Consider the following 22,832-nt stretch of genomic DNA (forward strand, 5'->3'; position numbering starts at 1 on the left):
ACCCTGCCCCGGGGCGTGCGAGGCAATGGGCCTGGGCTGCCACCCGAGGCCTCTGGAATGGTGGCTCCTGCCGGCCAGGTGGGCGGCACTTGTGTCTGGGATGCCCACAGCCCCGCCCTCCCCGCTGGGCCTGGCCTGGCCCACCACCCCACCCGTCCTCCTCCTGTGCCTGCAGCCCACCTACCCTCGGGTGACCCCAGGAAACACTGAGGAGAGCCCCTCACCCAGGGAGAGGGTGTCTGACAGCATGACACCGTTTTCGTCCCCCTCCCAACTGCCACTGTCAGAGGACCAGGGCCGTCCCCTCCTCCCCTTGCCCAGAGGATGGGGGGACCCCTGCTCTGCTGTCTGGTATGAAGTTGGGCCAGCACAGAGGTCTGTGTGCTCCGGGGAGACAAGGGTTACGCATCCCCTGGGAAAATTCAGGAGACAGTTATGAGATTCTGGGGAAAATGGGGGAATTCAGGAATATGACTCACAGACGGGGAATTCACAATGCAGACCGAGGGCTGGGGGCGGGATGCAGGGCCGGCTCCCCTACAGCGCGCCCCTCCCTGCAGGCCAGAGTGGCAGGTGGGCTGTGAGGGGGCCCAGGGCTCCCGGTCGGGAATCTGAGCAGCAGCCCAGGGGGAGGGGCAGACATGCTCTGTGCGAAGTCCGCACAGCCGGGCCTGGAGGCCAGGACTGCGCCAGGTGCCAGGAGGGAAATCTCTCTCTTGCTTGACTGTGTCGTGGGCTCCCCAATCAGGAGTGGGCTCCCTGTCCTAGGAGGCATGGAAGCAGAGACCTTTCACCGGGGCTGCAGCTCCTCAGGAGGGCGTCCAAGTCCCAACGAGCGAGAGCCAGGGCTCCTGGTTCTGTCCACAGCTTGGATGCAGGCACACAGCTCCCTGGGGGCACTGTGGGCCGGGGCCCTCTCCGTGCGAGGGGACGCTGTGGGCAGGGGCACGGTGGGTGGGGGCACGGTGGGCTTTGCCGCTGGGCTAGCTGCCTCCAAGGGGCCCTCTCCGTGGGCTGTCTCCGTGTCTGCTGTTTGCGGAAGTGCCAGCAGCATTCGTGGGGCCAGATTGGAGGAGCCAAAGGTCTTGGGGGCGGCTCCCACCTGCTGGTTGGAACTTGCATGGCCCTGAGCAGGGAGGCGGCTGGGCTGGGCAGGGTGCCCAGCACAGGTGCTGGAGGGGCTGGCAGGGCGAGCTTTCCAGCCCTGAGAGGCGGAGCCAAGGAGACTTCCCAAGAGCCAGACTCACTCTAGCTCCAGGCCCAGGTGGGTTCTCCTCTCAGGCTCGAGGCCAGGTGGGGTGGGGGGTGGGATCCCTACAGACACAGGGCTGGGGGCGGGCAGGGGAGCACTGGACGCAGGCCTTGCAGTGGGAGGGATTCATACCTGGACCTCGGTGGGCACCAACTCTGAGTTTCCCAGCTTCCAAGCGCAGGGCCTGTGGGATGTCCAGGCTGCTACGGAAATGCAGCCCCCAGCCCTGGCCTGAGGCTGGCCGCTTCCAGGCTGTCTCAGAGAGAGGCTGCTGGGAGATTGTGCCCCAGGGCAGCCCCCACACTCAGGGCCTCACCTTTCAAGTCAGAGCAAGGGGATGCCGTGAGTCCAACCCCCAAACTGGTGGGGGGCCTGATGACACAGAGACCCTGAGGCTGCTGCTACTGGGATGCAGGTCAGCCAGGTGGGGGGCACCAGAAACAGGCCACCACCCCCAGGGACAGCAGGGCAGGAAGCTGGGAGGCTCAACCTGCAAGCATCTTGATAGGAGAGGCAGGGCAGTGTGAGGGAGGCCCCCCCACCCCGTGTAACCGGCCCCTCCCTGCCCCTGCCTGGCCCCCCCCAGACATTCCCCATTGTTGACGGCTGACTCACCCTCCCTTCAAAGGCTTGGGCCGAGTTCAGGTATTTAACCTGCCGCAGCTCAGTCACTCAGGAATTCGGCTCTGCAGGGAGCCGGTGCCCTGCCTGGGACCTGCTGCTCCTCACCTGGGCAGGTGCCTCCTCCCAGCCGCCCTCCGTCTGTCTGTCCTCACAGCCCGGCCCTCAGGGGCAGCGTCCTCCGCCCGGGCCCCAGCCATGGACGTGCAGGTGCCCCTGTGGCACCACTACCTGCAGGCGCTGCGCTCTCGGGCAGCGTCCCGGGCCCAGGACTACCAGCGCGCGGAGGACGTGCTGCTCACGGTGCTGGAGCGCGTGCACGCCCGGGATCCCCGCTTCCTCGTGGACTACTCCCGGGACCTGGAGGCCTCGCAGTTCGCCCTGCGCTCCTCGGACGGCCCCGTGGATGTGGAGGTGCCCCTGAGGGTGGACGCCGGAGCCCTCCTGAGCGAGGAGCTGGGGGCCGCCGAGCCAGGCGATGGCCCCGCGTCCTGCTGCCTGGGTGTCCCTCAGGCAGGGGCCAGCCTGGAGCAGTGGGTGACAGACGACGTCTTCACCGCCGCCGCCTCCTTGGACGGCAGTGCCAAGGGCTGCGGCCACATCGTGCCCGGCAAGGTCCTCCGCCTCCTCAGGGACCTGCTGGTGGCCGCCATTGTGTACTGCAGGCTGCACGGCCTCGTCACCCCAGGTAGCGGAGGGCCCGCTCTGCACGCGTGTGCGTGGGTGTGAGTGCACACAGGTGCGACTGCTCAGCGTGGGGGTCGGGGGCCCAGGACACGCTCCGCGGTCCGAGAGGACGTGTTCCGTGTTAAGTTACCCAGGGTGACTTTGGGGTGATGCTGTGACGGGGTCACCATGTAAGTGGCTGGACATTGTGACCCACGGCTGTCACCGGCTGGTCAGCTTCCTAAGGGTCCCTGGGCAGCTGGTGGTCAGTCCCAGCTGGACCGACGGTCCTTGCAGCTGTCTCTACTTCTAGCCTCTGGTCAAATCACACTGGAGTGGGAGGGCTCTGCGTGCACGTGTGAGCGTGTGCATGTGTGAGTGTGCACGTGTGTGAGGGCTGCACGGATACACATGAGTGTGCACAGGTCAGCTTTAGCTGTTGGCCCAGTTGCTACGTGGTGTCTTGGGCCCCGACTGGCTGTGTGGCAGAGAACTTCCTGTGAGCCAGGCATCCAGCCTCAGCCTCTAGCGGGCTCCCCTCCCTCAGGGCCCCCCTGAGGCACAGGACAGGGGCCTGGGCGGAGGAAGCCCATCCTCCTGGGCGTCAGGGAAAGGACATCAGATCATCCTGGCAGGCCGCTGGCGACTGAGACGGAATGTCCTGCGTCCCTTGGGAGGGCAGCTACATGTTGGGGTGGCTGGCACCGGTGTTAGTCTGGCCCTCGCATCTGCCGAGAGGTCCGCGAGTGGGGTGGTCAGCCCACCTGGAGGGCGGTGACCTGCCCCAGGCTGCCCGGTGTGTGGAGCCCAGGTCTGGCCGCCATCCGGGCTCGGGCCCTCCGGGGGCCTTGGCCACAGAGGCCTGCACGCCAGCCTCCCCACTGCGGTTTCTAGGAGAGGGTCCTTCTTCTTCCTGGTGATGTGAAGATTCAGAGAGCGGCCAGGCTCCTGGACGGACTTGTAACTCAGGGGGGTGGCCTCCCAGCCCAGCCCTCCTGAGACCTGCCTGGCAGCTGGGGGTGGGGGTGGTGGCTGCCATCTGGGGGCTGAAAACGCTGCCTGCACAGGGTGGCCGGGCCTGTCATTAGGGCTCCTACAGACATCTGATCTGATCATCTCCGAGCCTTCCAATGACAACCTCTGGCTTTGGCGGGGCCCCTTCTGTCTTCCTCCCTGACAACACATGGTGACCTGTCACCTTCAGGCCTTCGTCCCGCCTGGGAGACACACTCATCAATCGGTGGGGCACCGGGTTCCGCCCCGCCCTGGCTCCTTCGGCACACCCCGGGCAGCTAGGCCCCTCCGCACCTTCCCCAGGTCCCCCCACCGCTCCCCGTGGCCCCAGTCCCAGCTGAGAAGGCAGCCTCAGGCAGGCTCTGGCCGCAGGGCATGCAGGGAGATTCCAAGCATTGCTTCCAGCTGCAGGTGACAAGTTCAGGCTGCCCCCCAACAACCCTGGGAACCCCTGGGAGCTCAGAGACCAGGCCCAACTGGTTTGGAGTGGCAGGAACAGGTGGCAGGTGTGGCTGGCCACCTTTCAAGTCACCATTTCATGGACAGAATGTGTGACCAGTGGTAGATAAGGAAATGAAGCCACCCATGGCTTTGAGTGACAGGTGCCCCAGGGAGGCACCGGGGTCACTGCACCCTTCTTTCCCCGAAGGGAAAACCAAGGCCCATTCAGGGCGTGGAGCGGGAGGGACATGGCCTGCCCAAGGCTGAGTCCCCGGAGGTGGCACCAGAGCCGCCCTGCAGGAGACAGGGGGAGGGTGTACCGATGGGTTTGGTCCCCCCTGCAGGACCCCCAGTGCCATAGGCTGTCAGGGGTGGACGATGTTCATTGTGGGGTGTGGGGAAAGGCAACTGAGGGAGAAGGCAGGAGGGCCAGTGTCCCCGCCTCCCCGTGGCTCCTCGGCCATTCCTTCCTGGGCAGTCTGTGGGCTCCCCGCTGGGCCTCCTGGGATCTGAGTGGGGAGGAGAGTGGGGAGCATTTAGGTTCCGCCCCCTCCCCCCCCCCAGGTGTGGAGTGGAATTCAGAGCAGCCGGGCTTGTCAGCCTCCCGGGGGCTGGGCCCTGAGCCTGGGAACCCGTCCTGAACAGACTGGTTCTTGTGCCCAGGCCCCTCCTGGGAGGTGTGCCCGAGGTGGGGATTCCTGGGCACCAGCCTGGGGGGGGGGGGGGGAGTTCTCCGGAAGCTTCCATGGAACAGGAAGGGAAGGGTGGGAGGGGGCGGGTGAGTCAGAGTCCAATCTCTGCCACCCTCCTGGGCCCCATAGGCTGCTCCCAGAGGCTGCCCAGGGTCCCAGAGGTACCAGGCTGCCCAGCAGTGGGGCCTGACCCCCTGGCCACGCTGACCGAGCACCGCGACCCAGGAGCAGAGACTGTCCTCAGCAGAGGGGCTGCCAAAGCTGTCAGCATGGGGGGCTCGCGGGCCCAGGACAGGGTGCTAGGCCCTGAAAGCTCTGACCCCAAGTCATCCCCTGAGGCCGAGGAGGCCCTGGGGGCACCTGGACACAGGGGCGCAGAGTGACAGACTGGCTGCTGGGGGACAAGTGGGGAGACTGGAGACCCCTCCTCGATTTCCCCTTCAAAGGGGCGGGTCTCAGTGAGGTCTGAGGGGCTCGGTCTTTTTCGGTGCAGGACCCCAGGGCTGGGCAGCTGGGGCCTGGGACCACTGGCTGAGGGTCCCGCCCTGGGGCAGAACTGCTCCGAGTGGGCTTGTGGCCTCTCCTGGTGCAGTCTGGGCTTCTGCAGCTGTCCTGCAGCAGACAGGGCTGCAGGGGATGTGACCACTGAGGGGGAACCAAGCGGGCTCAGGTGGCCTGGGGAGCACCTAACCCAGGTGCCACTGTCATCCAGGGGCTCTGAGCTCTGCAGCCGACTGCGTCCTCACCGCCTTGGTCCGCCACCCCGGACCAGATGCCACAGACCGGGTGCTTGAACAGCGGTCCACAGGCTGGAAGGCAAAGGCCGAGGCGCAGGCAGGCTGGTTCCCCCGGAGGCCTCTTCTCTGGGTGGGGTTCCCCGATGTCTCTCCCACGAGGGCCAGGCTTCTCCACTCAGCGCTGGCCCTGTGGCCTCCTTTTACCTCGTCACCGTTTCAGGGGCCCCGTCTCCAAATCCGGCCACGGTCTGTGCTGCTGGGGAGGGCTTCCCCACGTGAGTCTGGGAGGCAGGACTTGGCCCAGAACGGTTTGCAGGCTCTGCGGGGCCACCCCTGCAGGCTGCAGTTCCAGGTGGACACTGGCATCTGGGGGAGGGGCCTGCAGGTGTGGGCTGTGGCGGGACCTAGAAGGCCACAGGTGAGGGTCCTGGCCTCCTGGGAAGGCAGGGCCAGGCACAGGTGAGAGCCAGCAGGGCCGTCGTTGCAGGTGCTCTGAACACGGACAGCCTGAGGGAGGAGGAGCTGCACCTGTCCCTGCTGGTGTCCAGCGGCTGGAGGGCTATCCGCTTTCACGTGCGGCCCGCGGTGCGGTGGAAGCACAGGGTGCCCGCCCTGGAGGGCGCCCAGTGGGTGCCCGGCTTCCCTGAAGGCAGCTTGAAAAGGATCATCGGCCAAGAGGTGGCCCTGGTGCCTGCCAGTTTCCAGCTCTGGAGGTAGGAGGCCCCTCCTCGGTCCTGGGAGGCCGGCAAGAAGGGGGTCCCACCCCGTTGCTCCCTGCCCACCCCTGCCCCACCCAGAGGTTATGGGGTCCCGGGGGAATTCGGGAACCCTCTCAGAGCTTAGGGGAGTGGGCTGTGTGTAGGAACCTGAGAGTGTGGAAGGCCACCCTGGGTGGGCCCTTGGGACCCAGCCCCATGTGGGAAAGCAGCGAGGAGGACAGGCGGCCTGTGCAGGGTCACGGGGGTTCCCGGAGCAGCGAGATGGGTGGTCGGGGTCCTCATGAGACAAAGCAGCCCCGGGACTTCACTTGTGTCTGCGTCGTCTCCTCTGGGGCGGCTCTTCTCAGATCAGGGCTCCTCCGGGAGCCCCCTCCGCCGGGTCTTTGGCTGTGAGGCCCTGCACCCCGTCCCCAGCCCAAGATCCCAGCAGCCTCTCCTGGGGTCCCCAGTCTCCGCCCTCAGTCAGAGTGGTGTCTGCTGGGAACGGGAGGCCTGTGGGAGGGAGGGGGTGGGCACGGGCTGAGGCCCAGCTCCCCTGCAGACCCTGCGGGGTCCACATGCTTAACAGCGGGTGGCTGTGGTTGGCCAGCGACGCGATGCCCGCTCAGGCCTGGGTGAAGCACCCAGGGCAGCTTTATGCCTGAGTTCCTTCTCGGTGGCCCTTCTGTGGCTTCCTGCCGCTCAGACAGGCTTGGTGGGCGGCCCCCAGGCCCTCTGTGCCCAGAGCAGGGGCTGCGTCCAGGCTGCAGTCAGCCCCAGCCTCGAAGGAAGGGCCGCACCGAGCAGAGGCCCGTTTTGCAGTCAGTGGGCAGATGACACCTGGCGTTGAGACGGCACAGAGAGGGGACCGTCAGGTGCCACCTCTTCCAGCCGGCGAGTGGGCCTGCGGTGCGCTGCCCTGTGCTGTGGGCACTGCTGGGGGAAGATGCTGGGCCCTCTGTGGGCTGCAGCTGCCCGGGAGCCTGGCTTCCGGACTGGGGTGTGGAGGGCAGGTGGGGGGACCCCACCCACACTCCGCCAGGGACCAGGAGCCTTGCTGGCTCCACCCTGGGCCCGTGAGAGTGGCACCTTCCTGTCCCCACAGAAGGCTCGGTGGTCTGGAACCTCCCACATCCCCCTGTGCTCTGGGGCCTGAGTGTCTGTGTTTTAAATGTCTATGTTTCCCCCCTTTGGGAAGTTCCTAAAACGTGTAGCTGGGTGCAACTGGACAGCCTTTGCTGTGGGCTGACCCCTGTGGCTCAGGAGCGTCCTGCCTGGGGGAGGGGCTTCCTTTCTGGAGGCTGGCTGTGCACGCGGGTGCCGGCAAGGCCGGCTTGCCAAAGCCCGATGCCGACCCGAGGGGTGTGTCCGCCTGGCCTCCCAGGGTCTCCACGGAATACCTGCTCACCAGGCTGCTGGGCGTGCTGGGCACCCTGCCGGGCCATCGCCTGGACAGCCTCTCCATCCTCGACCGGGTCAACCACGAGAGCTGGCGTGATGGCGGCCAGAGCCCTGGCCTGACCTTTGGCCACCTGAAGGTATGTGTGGGGGCCCAGCAAGCCTGCTGCCATGCTGCTCAGCCTGTGCCTATAGCCAGGGGGCCAGGGCAGGGGCCCCCAGCCCAGACTCTTGTGCGGGCCCTAACCAGTGGATGGCCAGGAGCCAGCTCCATGCAGAGGATCCTGCTGCCTCGCCGGGGTTCCCGGGGAGCGAGGCCCGGGCTCCTGGACACGTGTGGCTGCCTGGTGCCGCGGCACCTAGACCCGCCTTTGCCGCCCTGGGTGGGCGACTGTCTGGCCCAGGGGCTCTTGCTGCAGTCAGACCCTGGGACTGGGAGGCACACATCGGCCACTCCCACCAGCCGGTGTCGGCCCTGGGAGGCCCCTTTGTCCCAGCACCCCGCTCCGGCCTCCAGTCTGTGACTGTTGCTGGCCCTGGGGCCCCTTCTCAGCTGGGCCCGGGCCTCTGGGGCCACGTTGGAGCTGTGTTCTCCTCGGGCTGGAGATGAACGGCTCCGGGAAGAGCGGCACGGGGCCCCCAGGGCAGCGGCACAGTCAAGCAGCTGAGGCCTCGGAGCGCTGCCCTGGCCACAGGGGGCGCTCCAGGGAGATGTGGTTGAACCTGGTGCAGAAGCCGGCTCTGCCGGGCATCCCCGTGTGCTCTCAGGCCGCTCACTGGCCCCGTCAGGGCCCCACCCCGCCCCTGAGGGGGTGCCCACTTCTGAGGGGTCCCTTGGGGTCTGCCCCATGGTGGTTCCTGTAGTGACCTAGGGGTGATGGGGGTCGGCAGAGGGAGAGGGGTTCCCAGCTGGGGGACTCGGGGCCAGGGAGGAAGAGGGTGCCCAGGGTGGCCAGGCGGGCCCAACTGTGACTCTGAGACACGCTCGGACCCCGTGTGCTGGGCACACAGGTGGGGCAGTGGGGGTGGGGGTGAGGGGGGCCCGGAGGATGTGCAGGGATCCCGAATGCCCTGAGAAGGACCCCGGTGGTCTGGTGGCTGGGGCGGGGATGCTGTGGAGGGGAGGATGGGTGGGGTCCTGCTCAGCTGCAGTGACCCCTCGGGAGTCACAGGTGTCCAGGGCCCAGGGCCTGCACTGGGACACCTCTGGGGGCATAAAGAGTGGGGAAATGCCTGCGGGCAGGGGCTTCTGGGAGGGGCCGGGGGAGGGCTGGTGGGCCCGGTCGTCCCACGGCCTCCCCAGGCAAGGGCCCACCCACTGCCTCCCCGCAGACGGTGCTGCTCTGGGCCTCGGTGCTGTTCCCGGCGCCTGAGGACTGGGCCGAGCTGCAGGGCGCGGTGTACCGGCTGCTGGTGGTGCTGCTGTGCTGTCTGGCCACGCAGAAGCTGCCCCACTTCCTGCACCCCGAGTGCAACCTGCTGCACGGCGCCGGCCTGGACCTCGGTGCCCTCTACCAGCGCGTGGAGCGCTTTGCCAGCCAGCCAGAGGCCTCCCTGCGCATCCATGCCACCCACCTGGGCCGCAGCCCCCCGCCCCGCATTGACCACGGGGTCAAGGCACTCCTGCAGCTGCCCGCCAGCGACCCCACCTACTGGGCCACCGCCTACTTCGACGTCCTGCTGGACAAGGTGGGCCCAGAGTCCCGCTGGGCAGGGAGAGAGCCCTGGCCCACCGCACCCCCTCTCCCTCCAGGTCAGGAGTTCTGGTGGGGTCAGGTCAGGCTCGGGACAGTGTCTTAGGGACCTGAGGGTCAGGCAGGCCACCGCTGGGCACCAGGGGCCTGCCCACCAGGGGCCCCACAGGCCCAGGGCTGCCGGCCAGGGACCAGGGCAGCATGTCCAGGCATGTCCCCACCACCCTGGAGCCTCCCAGACCTTCAGCAAGGGGCTCAGAGCCCCAGCTCCACCCTGGCCCACTCCTCCCACAGGGGTGTGGCCCCTGCAGCTTCACCACAGGTCTCTGCTGTGTCCCTGCACCCAGGAGTCCCCTGACACATCCTTCAGCATCTGGGGGGGCTGGCCGATCTCCCAGCTGCCCCAAAGTTCCACCAGCTCTGCTGGTCTTCCATTGCCCCATCCCCAGAGAGCCCCCTCCTGCTCCTCCTCAAGGGCCACCCACACCCTCACCCCAAAGAGCCAACATGTGTCCCCTTCTAGGGCACACTCAGGGGTGTGGGGTGAGGTGTGACCCACCTTTGACCCTCAACAAGCACCTGGCAGAGCCTCCTCTGTGTCAGGCCCATCCAGGGACACCTGTGTGTGAGGAAGGCTAGGGGGAGGGGGCCTAGGTGTGGCCATGTGTGGAGCGGGCCCTTCAGGAGGAGACCTGGAGGCAGGAAGGCCCAGTGGCCAGGGAGCTGAGGTTGTCCCGCACGGTGTCCAAGGCCCTGGAATGGACTGCAGGTGTCTCTGTGACCCTTGCCCCGCCCCCAGTTCCAGGTCTTCCACATCCAGGACCAGGACCGGATCGCAGCCATGCAGAGCATCTTCCGGAAGACCAAGGCTGTGGGTGGTGAGGCCAGCTGAGTGGGCACCAGGCTCTGCTGAAGCTGCTGTGCCCCACCAAGGCTCCTGGCTTCCTGGCAGGGGCTTCCCCTGGGAGTAGGCGGTGGGTGAGGAGGGGACAGTCCCCTGGGGCCTGAGAGTGCGGACAGCTGGCCTCCTGGAGCAGCTGCCTGTCTCCAGGGGCGAGGGCCAGGATGGGGGGGCTTCCTTTGACCTGTATCTGTCCACCCTGTGGGATTCGGTCTAGACGCTGGAAACAGGGTGTACGCGGAAGGCGCGGAACCCAAGGACTCGTCCTGACCTATGTCCAAAGGCCGCTGTGTGAGATGGAGCGCTGTGTGTCTGACCTTGAATAAATGAATGCACTTCCGAGGGGTGGCAAACATTCTTGACCTCTGTCCTGGCTTCCACAAAGAACCAGGCAGGACAGGCCTGGTGGCCTCTGTGACGTGTGGAGATGGCGCCACCTCCTGGGGAAGGTGCGTCGGTGCCTGGGTGGCTCAGAGGCTGTTAGTTCTGAGTGGGCCAAAGCTCCCAGGGCCGCCCAGCAGGCTCAGGGGCTGGGGTCCCCCTGAGGAATGGGCACCACATGGCGTCTGTGGAAAACCCTGGCACAAGGCCATTACTGCCAAAATTCCAGCAAGCTCCAGACAAGATGATTCTAGAATTTATAAGGGAATTCAAAGGCTCTTGGACGGGAACACCAGTTTTTGAAGGACAAAGCTGGAGGGCGTACGCGCCCAGGTCCCGGAGCCGCTGTGCAGCTGCAGGGACTAGGACAGTGCGGCTCGAGGACAAAGCTGGGCTCTGGGCGGCCAGCCGGCCGAGGGGCCCAGCCTGTCAGACGTGGAAGGAGAGTGTGTCTAACGAATGTGGCGTGAACGACTGGATGTCACGATGGATGAAATCGCACTCCACTCACAAGACGACTGGGGCGCGGAGTGTCCGCCTGCCCGAGAGCTGGCGCCAGGCCTTCAGGAGGGAAGGGGAAGGTGTCCTGGGACCACAGAGTGGGCGGGCGTGTCCCGTCCAGGGTGCAGACAGCGCAGACTGAGAATGGAAGCCCAGATAGGGCTTCATCCAAACCCAAAACACCGGCTCTTTGAAAGACTTGTTTAAGAAAATGGATGAGCCCTGGCTGGTGCAGCTCAGCGGACTGAGCCCCGGCCTGGGAACCAAAAGGTCGCCGATTCGATTCCCGGTCAGGGCACTCGCCTGGGCTGTGGGCCAGGTTCCAAGTGGGGATGTGTAAGAGGCAGCCACACACTGAGTTTCTCTCCCCCTCTCTCCTTCCCTTCCCCTCTCTCTAAAAATAAATGAATACAATCTTAAAAAAAAAAAGAAAATGGATGTAGGTCAGGTGCAGAACAAGAGAAGATCCTCCTGACTGCATCTGACGGGTCAGCCACAGGAAGAGAGTCGGGCGATGCGCAGGGCACTCGGGCGACTCTTCTCACAGGGAGATGCGCGAAGGGCCCATAAACACATGAAGGGAAGCTCAGCACCGTCACCCCTCGGGGAAAAGACGGGCTAAGAGACAGTGAGGGGGGGAAGGCCCCGGCCCCCCAAAGTCCTGCAAGGATGTACAACGCAGCAGCTACCTCTGGAACTTTGTAGCCAGGACTCCCAGCCTCCGACCTGCCTTAGCCTGGGACCCCGCCGTTCCTCTCTGGGTCACCCCCAAGAGAAATGAGTAGCTGCTGCCACACGAAGCCGTCTAAGAATGCTCGTTACCCGGTTACTCATAATGGCCCCCAGGGGACATCACCCCAAGGTCCCTCCACAGTGGACGAATGCACAGACGGCAGTGTGTCCCTGCCAGGGGTCAGCTCCCAGCAGCAGACACACCGCAGTTCTGGCAGCAACAGGTGCTGAGTGAGGAAGGGGCCAGAGAGCAGAGCGCGCTGTGAGAGCCCACGTACTCGGGCCCAGCCTCTGCAAAGCCCAGCGGTGGAACTCAGGTGGGGCCCAACTGGACGGGGGCACCAGGGGCCTGCCCGTGGGTGGTCCTGGACTGAGCTTCCAGTCTCTGCTTCTGGGGGAACCCCACCCAGCAGGGCTGCTCTCAGCACAAAGGCCAACAACATCTTGGAGCCGACCCACAGGGCCCTGCATGTTCAGGCCCCCAAACCCTCTGGCCTCCTTGGGAGAGCTGCACCCAGCCCTTGCCTGCAGACTGCAGACCCTCTGGCCCTCTGAGGTCCTGCGCTGAGTGCCCGTCTCCCTGGTGGCTGTGAGCAGCATGGAGTGGACGGCCTCCGGTCTGCCCTGTGCTCCAGCTACATTGGGTGAGTGACGGGGCAGAAGAGCCAGGCCAACCCCTCCCATCCACACAGACACGGAGCTGCAGCGGGCTGGGGTGCCCCCCCTGACAGCCTTCCCTGGATCTCGGGCCCCGGGGGACCTGCAGATGTGGGCGTGGCTGGGACTGGCCAGCACACACCCTGGTCCAGGGAAGGCCAGAGAGAGGAGGGCTTGGTCTGCAGATTCAACCCAGGGAGGGTCTGAGGAGGCTCGGCACAGGCGGGCACCTGAGGGAGGGGCAGAATTGTGGGACAGGGGTCAGAGGGCGCCCAGCTGAGGAGGGGAAGAGGCTGGGGCCCCAGGCCACTCTCAGCTGCAATTTGAGGCCCAATGGTGGAAGGTCACCCAGGCTCAGGTTCTTCCCTGCCTCCGTCCACAGGACTGGCCACAGCAGGGCCTGGGGCTGTGGGTTTCCCTGGAGGCAGGGTCTGGGGCTCTGCCCCGTTGGCCAGCCTCTGGCGAGGAGCGGAGCTCTCACAGCCGAGTGCAGTGGGGGCAGAGCTGCCTTCCTGCCAGGCCCTCCCTCGGCCCAGCCCCACACGGAGAGGAGGGTTCGCCACCTGCTCTTTATTGAATATTCCCAGAAGGCCAGGGGCCTGGGGGCTGCAGGTCATGGGAGGAGCTGTGCATCCTGAGCCCCAGGGGCCGTTTCCACGACGTTCCACCAGGAAGGAGAAGGACCTCGGGGCTGGCAGCGGCCTGTCGGTCTCGCAGACCCTGTCTGGGCCCCCAGCGCCTCCAGAAGGGCCTGGCCCGGCGGCCGGGTCACAGCTTGTTTCGAGGGCAGCGCTGCAGCGCCTCCTTCAGGGCCTCGGTCACGAGGTCCACGTTCTCCCGGGTGGCGTTGCAGCCCAGGAGCCCGATGCGCAGCACCTGTGGGCGGGGGGTGACATGTCGGCCTCCATCCAGGACCCCGCCCAGCCCTGGCTGAGGTCTGGGCAGAGCCAGGTGGCTTCCCAATGAGGGCCCCCCCCCCCCCCCCCCCCCCCGGCCCNGGGGCCCCCCCCCCCCCCCGCCACCAGGGCACACAGGACCGGCGGAGCTTTCCGCAGCCACACAGGGAGCAGGGGCCCAGGCTGAGCCTGCAGAGCTTGGGGAGGGCAGCCGGGGCAGCCGTCCGCACAGGCCACTCAGAGTCCCCCTCTCAATGGGCACAGCTGGGCCTGGCACTGGGCCTCCTGCCTGGTGGGCCACATGGAGGGAAGGAAGGACATTCTGGATGGAATCGGGGGTCTGCGCCTGCCCAATTGCGGGCGACGGGCCCAGATCCCCCTGCACAGACCCCTGGGGCTCAGAGAGGGACGTTCCCTCCAGACGCCCCAGCCATCCTGACTCCTGGACGACCGCCAACCTTGGCCTGGACACAGCTGCGCTCTGCGTGGGGCCACCCCCTCACCTTCCCCAAGGAGGGCCCGAGGCCACCGGCGATCTCTATGGAAAAGCGCTCTCTGAGGTAGTTGACGATGTCTCTCCAGTCGTAGCCGGCGGGCACAGACACCGCCGTGACGGTGGGCAGCCGCAGCGCCTGCAGGACCAGCCGGCTCGGCACCAGCACCACAGCCCGGGGCTGCCACACCCGGCCCCAGGGCTTCAGAGGGACTGGTGGGGCTAGGGGGCACAGGTCTGAGGAAAGGCCTGAGGACGGCAAGGTCACCCCCCTCTGCCCCGTCCCCCACCCCCGAACGTACGGGATCCTTCACGAAGAGCTGGAGGCCCAGCTCCTGCAGACGGCCCTGCAGGTAGGAGGTGGCCTCCCTGTGGCGGTGCCAGCTGCTCTCCAGGCCCTGCCGAGGGAGAGGCTCCGGTGGGTGAGGGGGCCGGGGGCCGGGTGGCAGGGAGCTGGCTCCCACCCATGGGGCGGCCCCTTGCGAGGCCCCTCCAGCCCGCCGCCTGGGTTTGAGGCCATGTGGCTCTGGCCCAGGGGCTACCTCAGGACAGGTGGAAATGGTCTGGGGGAGGGGTGGGCCCAGCCACTGCTGGGGCTCTGGGGAGGGGAGGGCAGAGCTGGCTGGGGCAGGGCGGGGACTTTCTGGGGCACACGGGGCTCCTCCTCCTTCCCACACTGACCACACAGCCCCATGGGAGTTCATCCTCTTTCTGCCCTACCCAGCTCACACCCTGCCCTTTGGGGGAGCCGCCCCCGGGAGCGCACAACCCAGCTGGGTGCTGGTGGCCGCCACCCGGACTCCAGCTCAGCCCTGGGGTGGTGACTTATGAGCAGACACGGGATGGGGGACAGCGCAGCCAGCCAAGCTCCTGGCCCCCCCAGGAAGCCGCCCACAGCCCTGTCTCCCCGGGGGCTGGGCTGGGGGCCGGCCATGGCCCCAGGAGGTCTGGACAGCAAAGGCGGGCTGTGCTGTGCCCTATGTCCTGTCCTGAACCTGCAGTAGAGCCAGCTCGGCCTGTGTGGGTGGGGTTCCTGGCACTGTCTCTGCCCAACTCCAGCCCCCACCTGGGAGCAGAAAGGCACCCAGGCTGCTGAACTTCGGTCACTGCCACTCACAGCTGGGCTGCTGGCCCCTCCTGGGGGTGGGGTCCTCAAGGACAGCCTCCCTCAGCACCTGCCGGCCCTGCCCCTGACACCCCTGGTCCTGGCCAGCACGCCCAGGCCTCACCTCTTCCGCGATGAGTGCCAGGCTCTCTCTTAGGCAGTACAAGCTGACGACAGGGATGGTGTGGTGGTATCTGCAAGACAGGATGGGGCATGGTCCAGGTCACTGGGTGGGGACAGGCGGGTCAGGCTCTAGGAGGATGGGCCGGCCCCCTCCCCAGGGGAGCGCTCCAGGCCAGGAGTCACGGACTCAGAGCTGGAAGGGCGGCTAGGTCCGTGGGAGCTGGGCTCGGAGGGGTGCGACCCACACCTCACGGATGCTGCCCAGCTGGGTCCCACCTCCCACTGGTGGAGCACAACGCCGGGTGTTCGTGTCCCCATGGGTGGCATAGGGGGCCATGTCCAGAGCCACCCCGCAGAGAGCCCCTGGTTCACCCCCGTCTTTTGAGATACGGCCCATCTGAGGCCCGGAACTGGGGGATGTGGCCCAGCGCAAGCGTCTGATGCTGGGATTTCTCGGGGGACAGGGCCCTGGGAAAGGGCAGCGGCCATGCCTCAGGCCCTGGGCCAGGGGGAAGCGGGGAGCCAGGTAGGTGCCCGGATGTGGGCCTCAGGACCCAGTGGGTAAAAGTGATGAGGGGCCGGGGCAGTGGGAGGGCACCCCCCGTGCCCCTCTGCCCACCAGCCCCCCACCCCAGCCCAACCCTCACATCTTGGGCTCCTCGTCGTCGTCACAGCCCCAGAAGTTGGCCAGCAGCTTGATGTCCAGGTAGAAGGAGTAGGGCTTCGTCTTCCGGGCGTAGACCTTGTCTCTGGGGAGGATGAGCCCAGGTGAGCACCTGCCGGCCCGGCTGCAGAGCCTGTGAGGCCGCCCCCCGGGCTCCTGTTTCTCAGAAGTGGGGGCCCCGGGAAAGGCCCAGAGGGATATGGGCCCCTCAGGCAGCCCAGTCTTGCTGACCCTTGGGCGTGACCCTGCTGCGTGGAGGTCCGGCCTGGCCCCTCTCTCGGGCCCCTCCCTGGGAGCCGTCCTGCCTCCGTCCCCGGGTCAGAGGTCAGTGAAAAGCGGTCCTCAGTGAGGGCGGGAGGGACTGCTGCTGCGTTGGCGAGTCCAAACACATCAGAACGACGGAGGGGAAACTGAGGCTGGCCCCCCTCTCTCCTGGTGGCTGTGCACCTTGGGGCATAATCTGTGAGGCTTGGTGTCATCAAGGGGCCTCTAGGCAGCCCCCCTCCCCAGGCTGGGCACCCAGGTTGGCCCAGAAGCCTGGGCCTCCCTGCTCTCTGGACTCAGACCCAGCCACCCCCTGTCCCTCCTGGGTCACTCAGACATGAAATCCCTGATGTGGCCTTCATCCTGGCAAATGACACCAGCCAGCACCTGCTCACAGCCTGCTGGGGCCAGCTTCCCCTCCCCCACCCCTCCCTGGCTCCGAGACGCTGAGCCGCAGCTGGTGGCAGCAGGGGCCTGATAGCGTTGGGCCTCCATCCTCGGCCTGTGGCAGGGGACCCCTGGAAGGCCAGTTCCTGCCTCCCACATCAAGCCCAGGTTTCCTGGGGGGTGTCTTCAGAAGGTGGATGGCCCAGGCCATTGCCCCATGTGCGTGGCCCTCACGATGCCCAGCCACCCGGTCCCTGGGAACCAGGGCTTTGTCACACCCGTGGGGGTGGCGGGGAGTGAAGCACCCGTCAGGATTCATGACGAGCTTTCTAGGGGGCATCTCGGAGCGCATCCCGTGGCACCATGCCCTCCCTAGTTGTCCCTCCCTCCAGGGGCCCCCAGCCCCCCTGCACATGCAGCCCCGGACCCCTCACCTGGCCTTGTCACTGAAGGAGATGAATGCCGTGCCTGGAGGGGCGTTCAGAACCTTCTGGGAGCTCGAGTACAAGACGTCGATGCCTGTGGGGGAGCTCGCAGGGTAGTCCCCCAGGCAGGGTCACTCCAGCGGGGGTGCCCCTGGAGCTCAGGGCCCACCATCTTGGGGGAACTGGGGACCCACCATGCTGCTTGTGTCTGCAGTGAGGGAGCATTTCTGCAGGGCCAGACCCTGCCCCGTGGGGTGGAATGCTGACCCCGAGGCAGGCACAGTGGGTTGTGGGGCAGCAGTGAGGGTCTGGGTGTTGGGGGAGGGCCGCACGCAGCGGCAGTGTGTCAGTGGGAGGGGCAGGCTGCAGCGTCGGACAGGCTGGTCTGCTCACACCTTGGAGCCCAAGCCCCTGCTGGGTCACAAAATACCTACAGCCCCTCTGAGGGCCCCGTGGTTCCGGGCTGTGGGGAAGATAGCCAAGCAAGCCCAGGCTGTGCCCACCTTCCCATCTCCCTGGCGGGGCCCCCAGGAGTGGCCTCAAGTGTGGCTCACAGGCTTGGGAAGGACCACTCTCCCAGCCCAGTCCTGACATCCTTGCACCAGGAAGAGCCCCAGAGTCCACCAAGAGGAGAGGGGGGCGTGCGGTGTGCTTGCGTGACGGGTGAAAAGGGCGTGGAGGGCATTGCCGACACCGTGCTGGAGGGCAGACGCGGAGGGGTGCCCTGGGCCCGAGGGGTGCCGTGCCATCTGTGGGGCCTGCACTCTGGGGTCTGGGGCTGGAGCCTCAGCCCGGCCCCTCCCTCCCTGGTGGTGGAGCGGTCAGCCTGAGAGGCACGGTGTGTCATCTTGGGGATGGCCTTGACGCTCTGAGCAGGTCCCCCGCTCGTCCCCTGCCCTTTCAGAGCAGTGGCGTGAGCGTCAGCCCATAAAGCCCCTCCGTTGTCCCAGGGGCTGAAAGTCAGTCTGACCGTGAGCTCACTGGGTGCGACAGGCTGGTAGGGGGTCCGGGCAGTGGGGACGAGGGGGCCCAGCCGCGACCAGAGGCATCGCGACCCACGGCCCTGTCCCCCTTCCTGCACTTGCAGGGACTTTGAGGGTGTGCTGACCCAGAGAAGCTCTGCCTGCCTCTGACCTCAGCTCCTGGACACCCTGCAGAAGCCCCGGGTGCTGATGAATCCAGGGAGCCCATCTGCCTGTGGGGTTGGGCCCTCACCTTGCAGGTCCATGTAGATGGGGGTCCCACCCAGGGACGCGACGCAGTCCACCAGGAGCAGGCACTGGTACCTGGAGGAGGGGCCGTCCAGTGAGGCAGGCGGGGCTGCAGCCCCAGGGCCCCCCCACACACGGGGGCTCCGAGGGCTCAGGCCCAAGGGCCACATAGTGCAAGCCTGGGCCCCGTCCGCCAGCAGCCTGCTGACCATAAGGTCAGAGGCCAGAGAGCAGAGTCCAGAGAGTAGAGTCCAGAAACAGCTGGAGCCAAAGCTGGGCCCCTGCCTCCAGGTTTTCTTAGAAAAAGGCAGAGTGGGCACAGAGGGACAGGCAGAGCCCTCAGGGTCACAGCCCAGGTCACGCTGGTAAGCTTGAGTCACCGGACAGGACTTGGGGGGCAGGTGGGCTGGGATCCCAGCAGGAGAGCCTGCCTGGCTGTGGGGTCTCATCCTTTTAGCCTGTGGTCACCTCTGCAGGGCAGGACAGCTGGTTATAGGGTGGGTGGAGCCCTCGGCTCCTACAAGGCCTGTGTGCCCATATAGGGGTGGGGGAGGCTGGTGGAGGGAGTGGACAGCTCAGGCTGCCCTGGGACTTTGGGATCTCAGGTGAGGTGGGGCAGAGCCCCCCATGTCCTGGGAGCCAGGGAGCTGGGTCAGCCTCAAACCCTCCCAGCCATGGGGCCTGGAGGGCAATGGGCACAGAGCAGGCAGTGGGAGGGGTCCTCATCCTGCTCTCATGAGTGGGGAGCCCACCACATTCAGAGAAGAGCAAGGAGGACCCTGAAAGGTGCCTGCACCCCACACGTTGTGGCAGATGCTGGGTGAGGGCAGCAAAGGATGGGGACTCAGCCCACCCGCTACCACCTGGGCTGTAAGCACCTGCCAGCACCGCACCCACCCCGCCTGGGCTCTACCCCCAGCACTGCCACCTGGAGCCAGGCTCCCCTGCGGGGACAGGCTCCCCTGCGGGGACAGGCTCACCTGTGGCATAGCTCCCCGTAGCCCTCGAGAGGCTGCAGCATGCCACTGGAGGACTCCCCCTGGGTCAGAAAGAGCACCGACGGCTTGTGCTGGGCCAGGCCCTGAGGGACACGGAGGGACAGCCGTGGGCAGTCAGCGGGAGGAGAGGCCCCCCGGGCCAGCCAGTGCTCACAGAGGACTTTCCTGCTGAGGGCAGGGCAGGCTTTGCCCCCCAAACATGCCTCCCCTCCCGGGGTGGGTGCAGCCCCCCATCTGTGTGTGGGAGCCCCCGGGAGGAGGGCTCATTCCAGAAGAGATGGACTTCCTCCCGGAGACCAGGGACAGGCCTCCACCTCTCGCCCCACCCATGGGGACATTGGGAACTTCATGAGGTCAGCGAGTCCCCAGGGTCTGAGCTGGCTGGACTGACCCCTGTCAGGGAGGGGCACACACCTGGAGAGTCAGGGCAGGTCCTGCTCCCCACCTCACGCCTCCAGCCCCTCTGGCCCCACCCACAGGACTGGGCTCCTGACTCAGTTTCCCTGCCAGGCAGAACCCCCCCATCAGGTTTCCCACCCGCTCCCGGGCCGGGAGTGCTCTCCCTGTGAGGGGGTCACTTGGTGCAGAAGCCACCACGCCCAGCCCCCAGCCCCAAGCCCAGGCAGCTGTCCAGCATCCCCTGCCCCCACGGCAACACACCGCACCTCCTCCACCTCCTGCAGCGTGAAGTGGCTTCCGAGGTCCTTGGTGATCCGGTGCGTGCGGGCTCCTGGGGGCAGGGCCAGTGTGAGCCGTGAGCCACACCTGCCCCAGCACACAGGGCAGGAGCCACAGAGAGGTACAGGGGCATGCGGAGCAGGCCACCCAGCCGCGGCCCCCGCATGGAGAGGAGAGTGGGGCGTGCTCGGGCCAAGAGCAGCACCCAGCCCAGCTGCCCATCCCTCCCTCGGGCCGCCTTCCCCAAGCCCAGTGGCCAGGCTTCCCGTGCACGGGAAAGAAACAAGCGTTTGCTGAAGGCCAAGTGGACGGGGACTTCCCAGTGAGAGTGGGGGGGAGGGAGGAAGGGAGGAAGGAAGGGAGGAGTGGAGGAGGGGCAAGCCCCAGGGCTGTGTGTGGGAGACCCCGAGGCCCCAGACCCATCCGAACCTCAGGGCAGAGCCTGAGGCCGGGGTGTGGGGGGCACCCTGTCCAGGCTGAGCAGGGGCAGTCAGAGCCCTCTGAGGTCCTGGCCTGCAACCTGTCGGTTTGGGGGCGAAGGGGCAGTGGGTCACGGGTCGGAGCCTCTGCAGCTGTCCAAAGTTGTCCATTAACTGGACGGCCAGTCATTAAACCCAGGGCTCGCTGCTGCCCCTGAGCCCCGTCTCTCCGCAATTTGCTCTGGAAGAAAAACCCTGTCCATTCCTCCGTGTTCTGTGGCTCCAGATGTTTGTTTCTGAGATTTTTGAGGAGGGACTTCTACCTCTGAAACCTCATCCTATGGCACCGTGGGGCAGAGCAGCCGAAAGGTGGAGGCCCAGAGGGCTGGGGAGGGCCGAGGCGGGGGATGGGGAAGGCTGGAGTGGCGAGCACACCCCACCCCTGCCCCGTCCCTTACCCAGGCGCTCCCCTAGCTCAGCCGCCCGCTGGCCCCAGATGCCGTTGACCCCGACCAGGAAGGAGTCCCCGGGCTCCAGGAGGTTGAACAGGGCGGCCTCCAGGGCAGCGTGCCCTGAGCCGCTGAGGGCGAGGCTGAGGCGGTTCTTGGTCTGGAACACATACTGGATGCCTTGCTTGATCTCGTCCATTATCTGGGGGTGGTGGACGTGCGGGTCAGGGCCTGCCCCCTGGCTCCCGGGCCTCCCGCCGGGAGGGGCTGCAAGGCCGTCGGCCGCCCCCGGCCCACCTGGTACATCGCCTTGTGCGTGTGGCTGATCATCTGCCGTCCCCCGGCCGCCAGGACACGCGGAGCCAGGTTGGAGGGGCCGGGCCCCAGCAGGAGCTGCCTGGGCACAGAGATGGGCTTCAGCAGGGCCTCTGGGGGGCCCACCAACAGGGGGTACGAGGCCATGGTCTGCACCCAGCCTGCTGCCCGCGGTCCCAGGGCCTCCCTGGTCCAGGTCAGAGCGCAGAGCTTTTCCCAGCTGCCCCTCGATGGACGGCGGGTGCAGGCGGTGTCAAGAGCTGCCTGCCTGTGGCCGTGACCCAGCCCCCTGCCCGCGCGCACCCTTGGAGTCAGCGCCTGACACCCGGGGTGTTGAACCCTCCTGGGGGGAGGAGCCTTCGGAGACCAGCCAATGCAGAGTGGGGCTGGGGTAGCCTCCCTGCTAGCCCCCTCCTGCAGGCTCTGCTCAGGGATCCTGGGTGGGCTGCCGGGCCCCTGACTCAGTTTCCCTGCCAGGCAGAACCCTCGCAGCACTCGTGCTGGGTCCTAGGGGCCCCAACGTTTTTCTTAAAGGACCAGAGACCCAATATTTCAGGCTTGGCAGGCCTTCCACTCTGTGTTGCAAATACTCAACCAGGGTGTTGTAGAACAGCAGAAGCAGCCAGAGTGGTAGGGCTGTGTGCCAATAAAACTTTATTTACAAAGCAATCCGTGGGCCAGACTCGGCCCAGACACGCGTGCACACACACTGGGGCACCATCATCCCCGATCCTTCTGGAAGATCCTTCTGGAAACAAGTACTCCCTCCGTCCCTTGGAGCCTGCAGGTCCTCGGGTTCACACTTGCACGTCTAACCGGGGCATGTGCGGGGGAGCCTGCTCTGCCTGCCGAGTCGACAGGTGGGCAGAATAAATGAGGGTCAAGGGTCCCTGCAGGAGAAGGAGCCAGGCCCGGTGAGCGGCTGCCCAGCAGAGCTGCTGGTGTCTGGGGAAGTGAGAGAGGCCCCGGGGAAGGAGGCCCGCGGGCTCCCTACGTTCCCCAGGTGCCGGGACTTCCTGCCGGTGCCGAGGCTGACACCCTGGGCCATAGTAGCCACGGGAGTGTCGCGGCTTCGACCAGTGACCAAGGAGACAGCACCCCACCTTGGGCCCAGCAGGAGGCGTCCCCCTGGGGACTCATTCCTGAGCTCCGCAGGGCCCTTCCATCGCGCTCTCACCTCTGGGGCTGGGTTCCTGTGACATCCCAGGGGCACGGGCACCCCACCAGTCTTAGGCTGGCTGGTCAGCCACAGCCTGAGCGCCTAAGGACCTCACAGCCCTGGGCGTGGTGGCACTCAGTCAAGGGGGCGGCGGGGACACAGGAGCGGAGCCTTGGGGAATGGAGAGGCACCCCGAGTCTGGGGTCGGGCGGGGTGGGGAGGGCCTGCCAGGGGCTCGGTGCGAAGGTGAGAGGCGGGCTGTACAGGCTCTGAGGGAACGGCATCCGTGTCCTGGTGACCTCTGTGCGTCACAGGGTGGTGCCAGGCTGGCCCGAGCGGGTGCTGACCTGCCACAGCCCTGAGAGGATCTCAGCCCCAAGGCTGTGCCTGAGGCTGGGGACCTGCTTGCTAGGGGCAGGGAGCCACTTCCCCAAGGACCAGCCCCCTCTGATCAGCCGTGGCCCCACCTCCGAGTCTGCTACCCAAGGTGATGACATGCATTCCCTCTGCCCCCCCCCCCACCTGGGCTGCTGTACCGGCCTCTCTAGAGGGGACGTCCCCAGCTCTGTCCCCTGCCTGCTCTCCAGCACACTGGCCCTTCCCTCCAGCCTCCCGTGAGCGCCTGCCACGCGGCACGGGCTGTCCCTCAGCCTGGGATGCTTGTCCTGGTGTTTGTTCAGCACCACCCGCGCCCCCCCCCCGTCTGCTGTGGCCACACCCCCAGTCCCCCCACTTCTCCAGCCCCCACGGGCCTCAGCTGCCCCTGCAGGAGAGCTAACGTGGAGTGGTGGGTTCAGGTATCTTTGCCAAGATACCAAAGCCAAGTGAGCTGGGTCGAGGAGGCCATTATTCTTGTTCTGA

At 66.5% G+C, this 22,832-nt stretch overlaps 2 protein-coding genes across 2 annotated transcripts; one reads left to right on the forward strand and one right to left on the reverse strand.

Annotated features, from left to right (window-relative positions):
• Positions 1-1,906: 1,906 nt before the first annotated feature.
• On the forward strand, positions 1,907-10,456 carry MAB21L4 (mab-21 like 4). Its single transcript, XM_037069303.1, has 5 exons — positions 1,907-2,561; positions 5,911-6,136; positions 7,506-7,659; positions 8,852-9,208; positions 10,013-10,456. Exons 1-5 carry the CDS (start codon positions 2,072-2,074, stop codon positions 10,103-10,105), a joined length of 1,320 nt encoding a protein of 439 aa, XP_036925198.1. The 5' UTR covers positions 1,907-2,071; the 3' UTR covers positions 10,106-10,456.
• A 2,597-nt stretch (positions 10,457-13,053) lies between these two features.
• Positions 13,054-21,100, reverse strand: AGXT (alanine--glyoxylate aminotransferase). The gene is made up of 11 exons (XM_037069302.1): positions 20,795-21,100; positions 20,507-20,699; positions 19,617-19,681; positions 18,934-19,034; positions 17,958-18,028; positions 16,752-16,836; positions 15,650-15,751; positions 15,004-15,073; positions 14,077-14,172; positions 13,785-13,913; positions 13,054-13,261 (listed from the first exon to the last, which is right to left on the reverse strand). Exons 1-11 carry the CDS (start codon positions 20,957-20,959, stop codon positions 13,154-13,156), a joined length of 1,185 nt encoding a protein of 394 aa, XP_036925197.1. The 5' UTR covers positions 20,960-21,100; the 3' UTR covers positions 13,054-13,153.
• Positions 21,101-22,832: the final 1,732 nt, after the last annotated feature.

The sequence above is a fragment of the Sturnira hondurensis genome, unplaced genomic scaffold, assembly GCF_014824575.4.
Source record: "Sturnira hondurensis isolate 20B ecotype Veracruz unplaced genomic scaffold, ASM1482457v3 Scaffold0018493, whole genome shotgun sequence".
NCBI classification, from domain to species: Eukaryota; Metazoa; Chordata; class Mammalia; order Chiroptera; family Phyllostomidae; genus Sturnira; species Sturnira hondurensis.

Excerpts from the sequence above, each read along its gene's own strand:
- MAB21L4 (XM_037069303.1), top strand. The coding sequence starts at position 2,072 with ATGGACGTGCAGGTGCCCCTGTGGCACCACTACCTGCAGGCGCTGCGC. Across the intron at positions 6,137-7,505 it reads GCCAGTTTCCAGCTCTGGAG|GGTCTCCACGGAATACCTGC; the intron begins GTAGGAGGCCCC and ends CTGGCCTCCCAG. Across the intron at positions 7,660-8,851 it reads TGACCTTTGGCCACCTGAAG|ACGGTGCTGCTCTGGGCCTC; the intron begins GTATGTGTGGGG and ends GCCTCCCCGCAG.
- AGXT (XM_037069302.1), bottom strand. The coding sequence starts at position 20,959 with ATGGCCTCGTACCCCCTGTTGGTGGGCCCCCCAGAGGCCCTGCTGAAG. Across the intron at positions 19,682-20,506 it reads TGAGCTAGGGGAGCGCCTGG|GAGCCCGCACGCACCGGATC; the intron begins GTAAGGGACGGG and ends CCCTGCCCCCAG. Across the intron at positions 13,914-14,076 it reads AGCTCTTCGTGAAGGATCCC|GCGCTGCGGCTGCCCACCGT; the intron begins GTACGTTCGGGG and ends CTGGTCCTGCAG.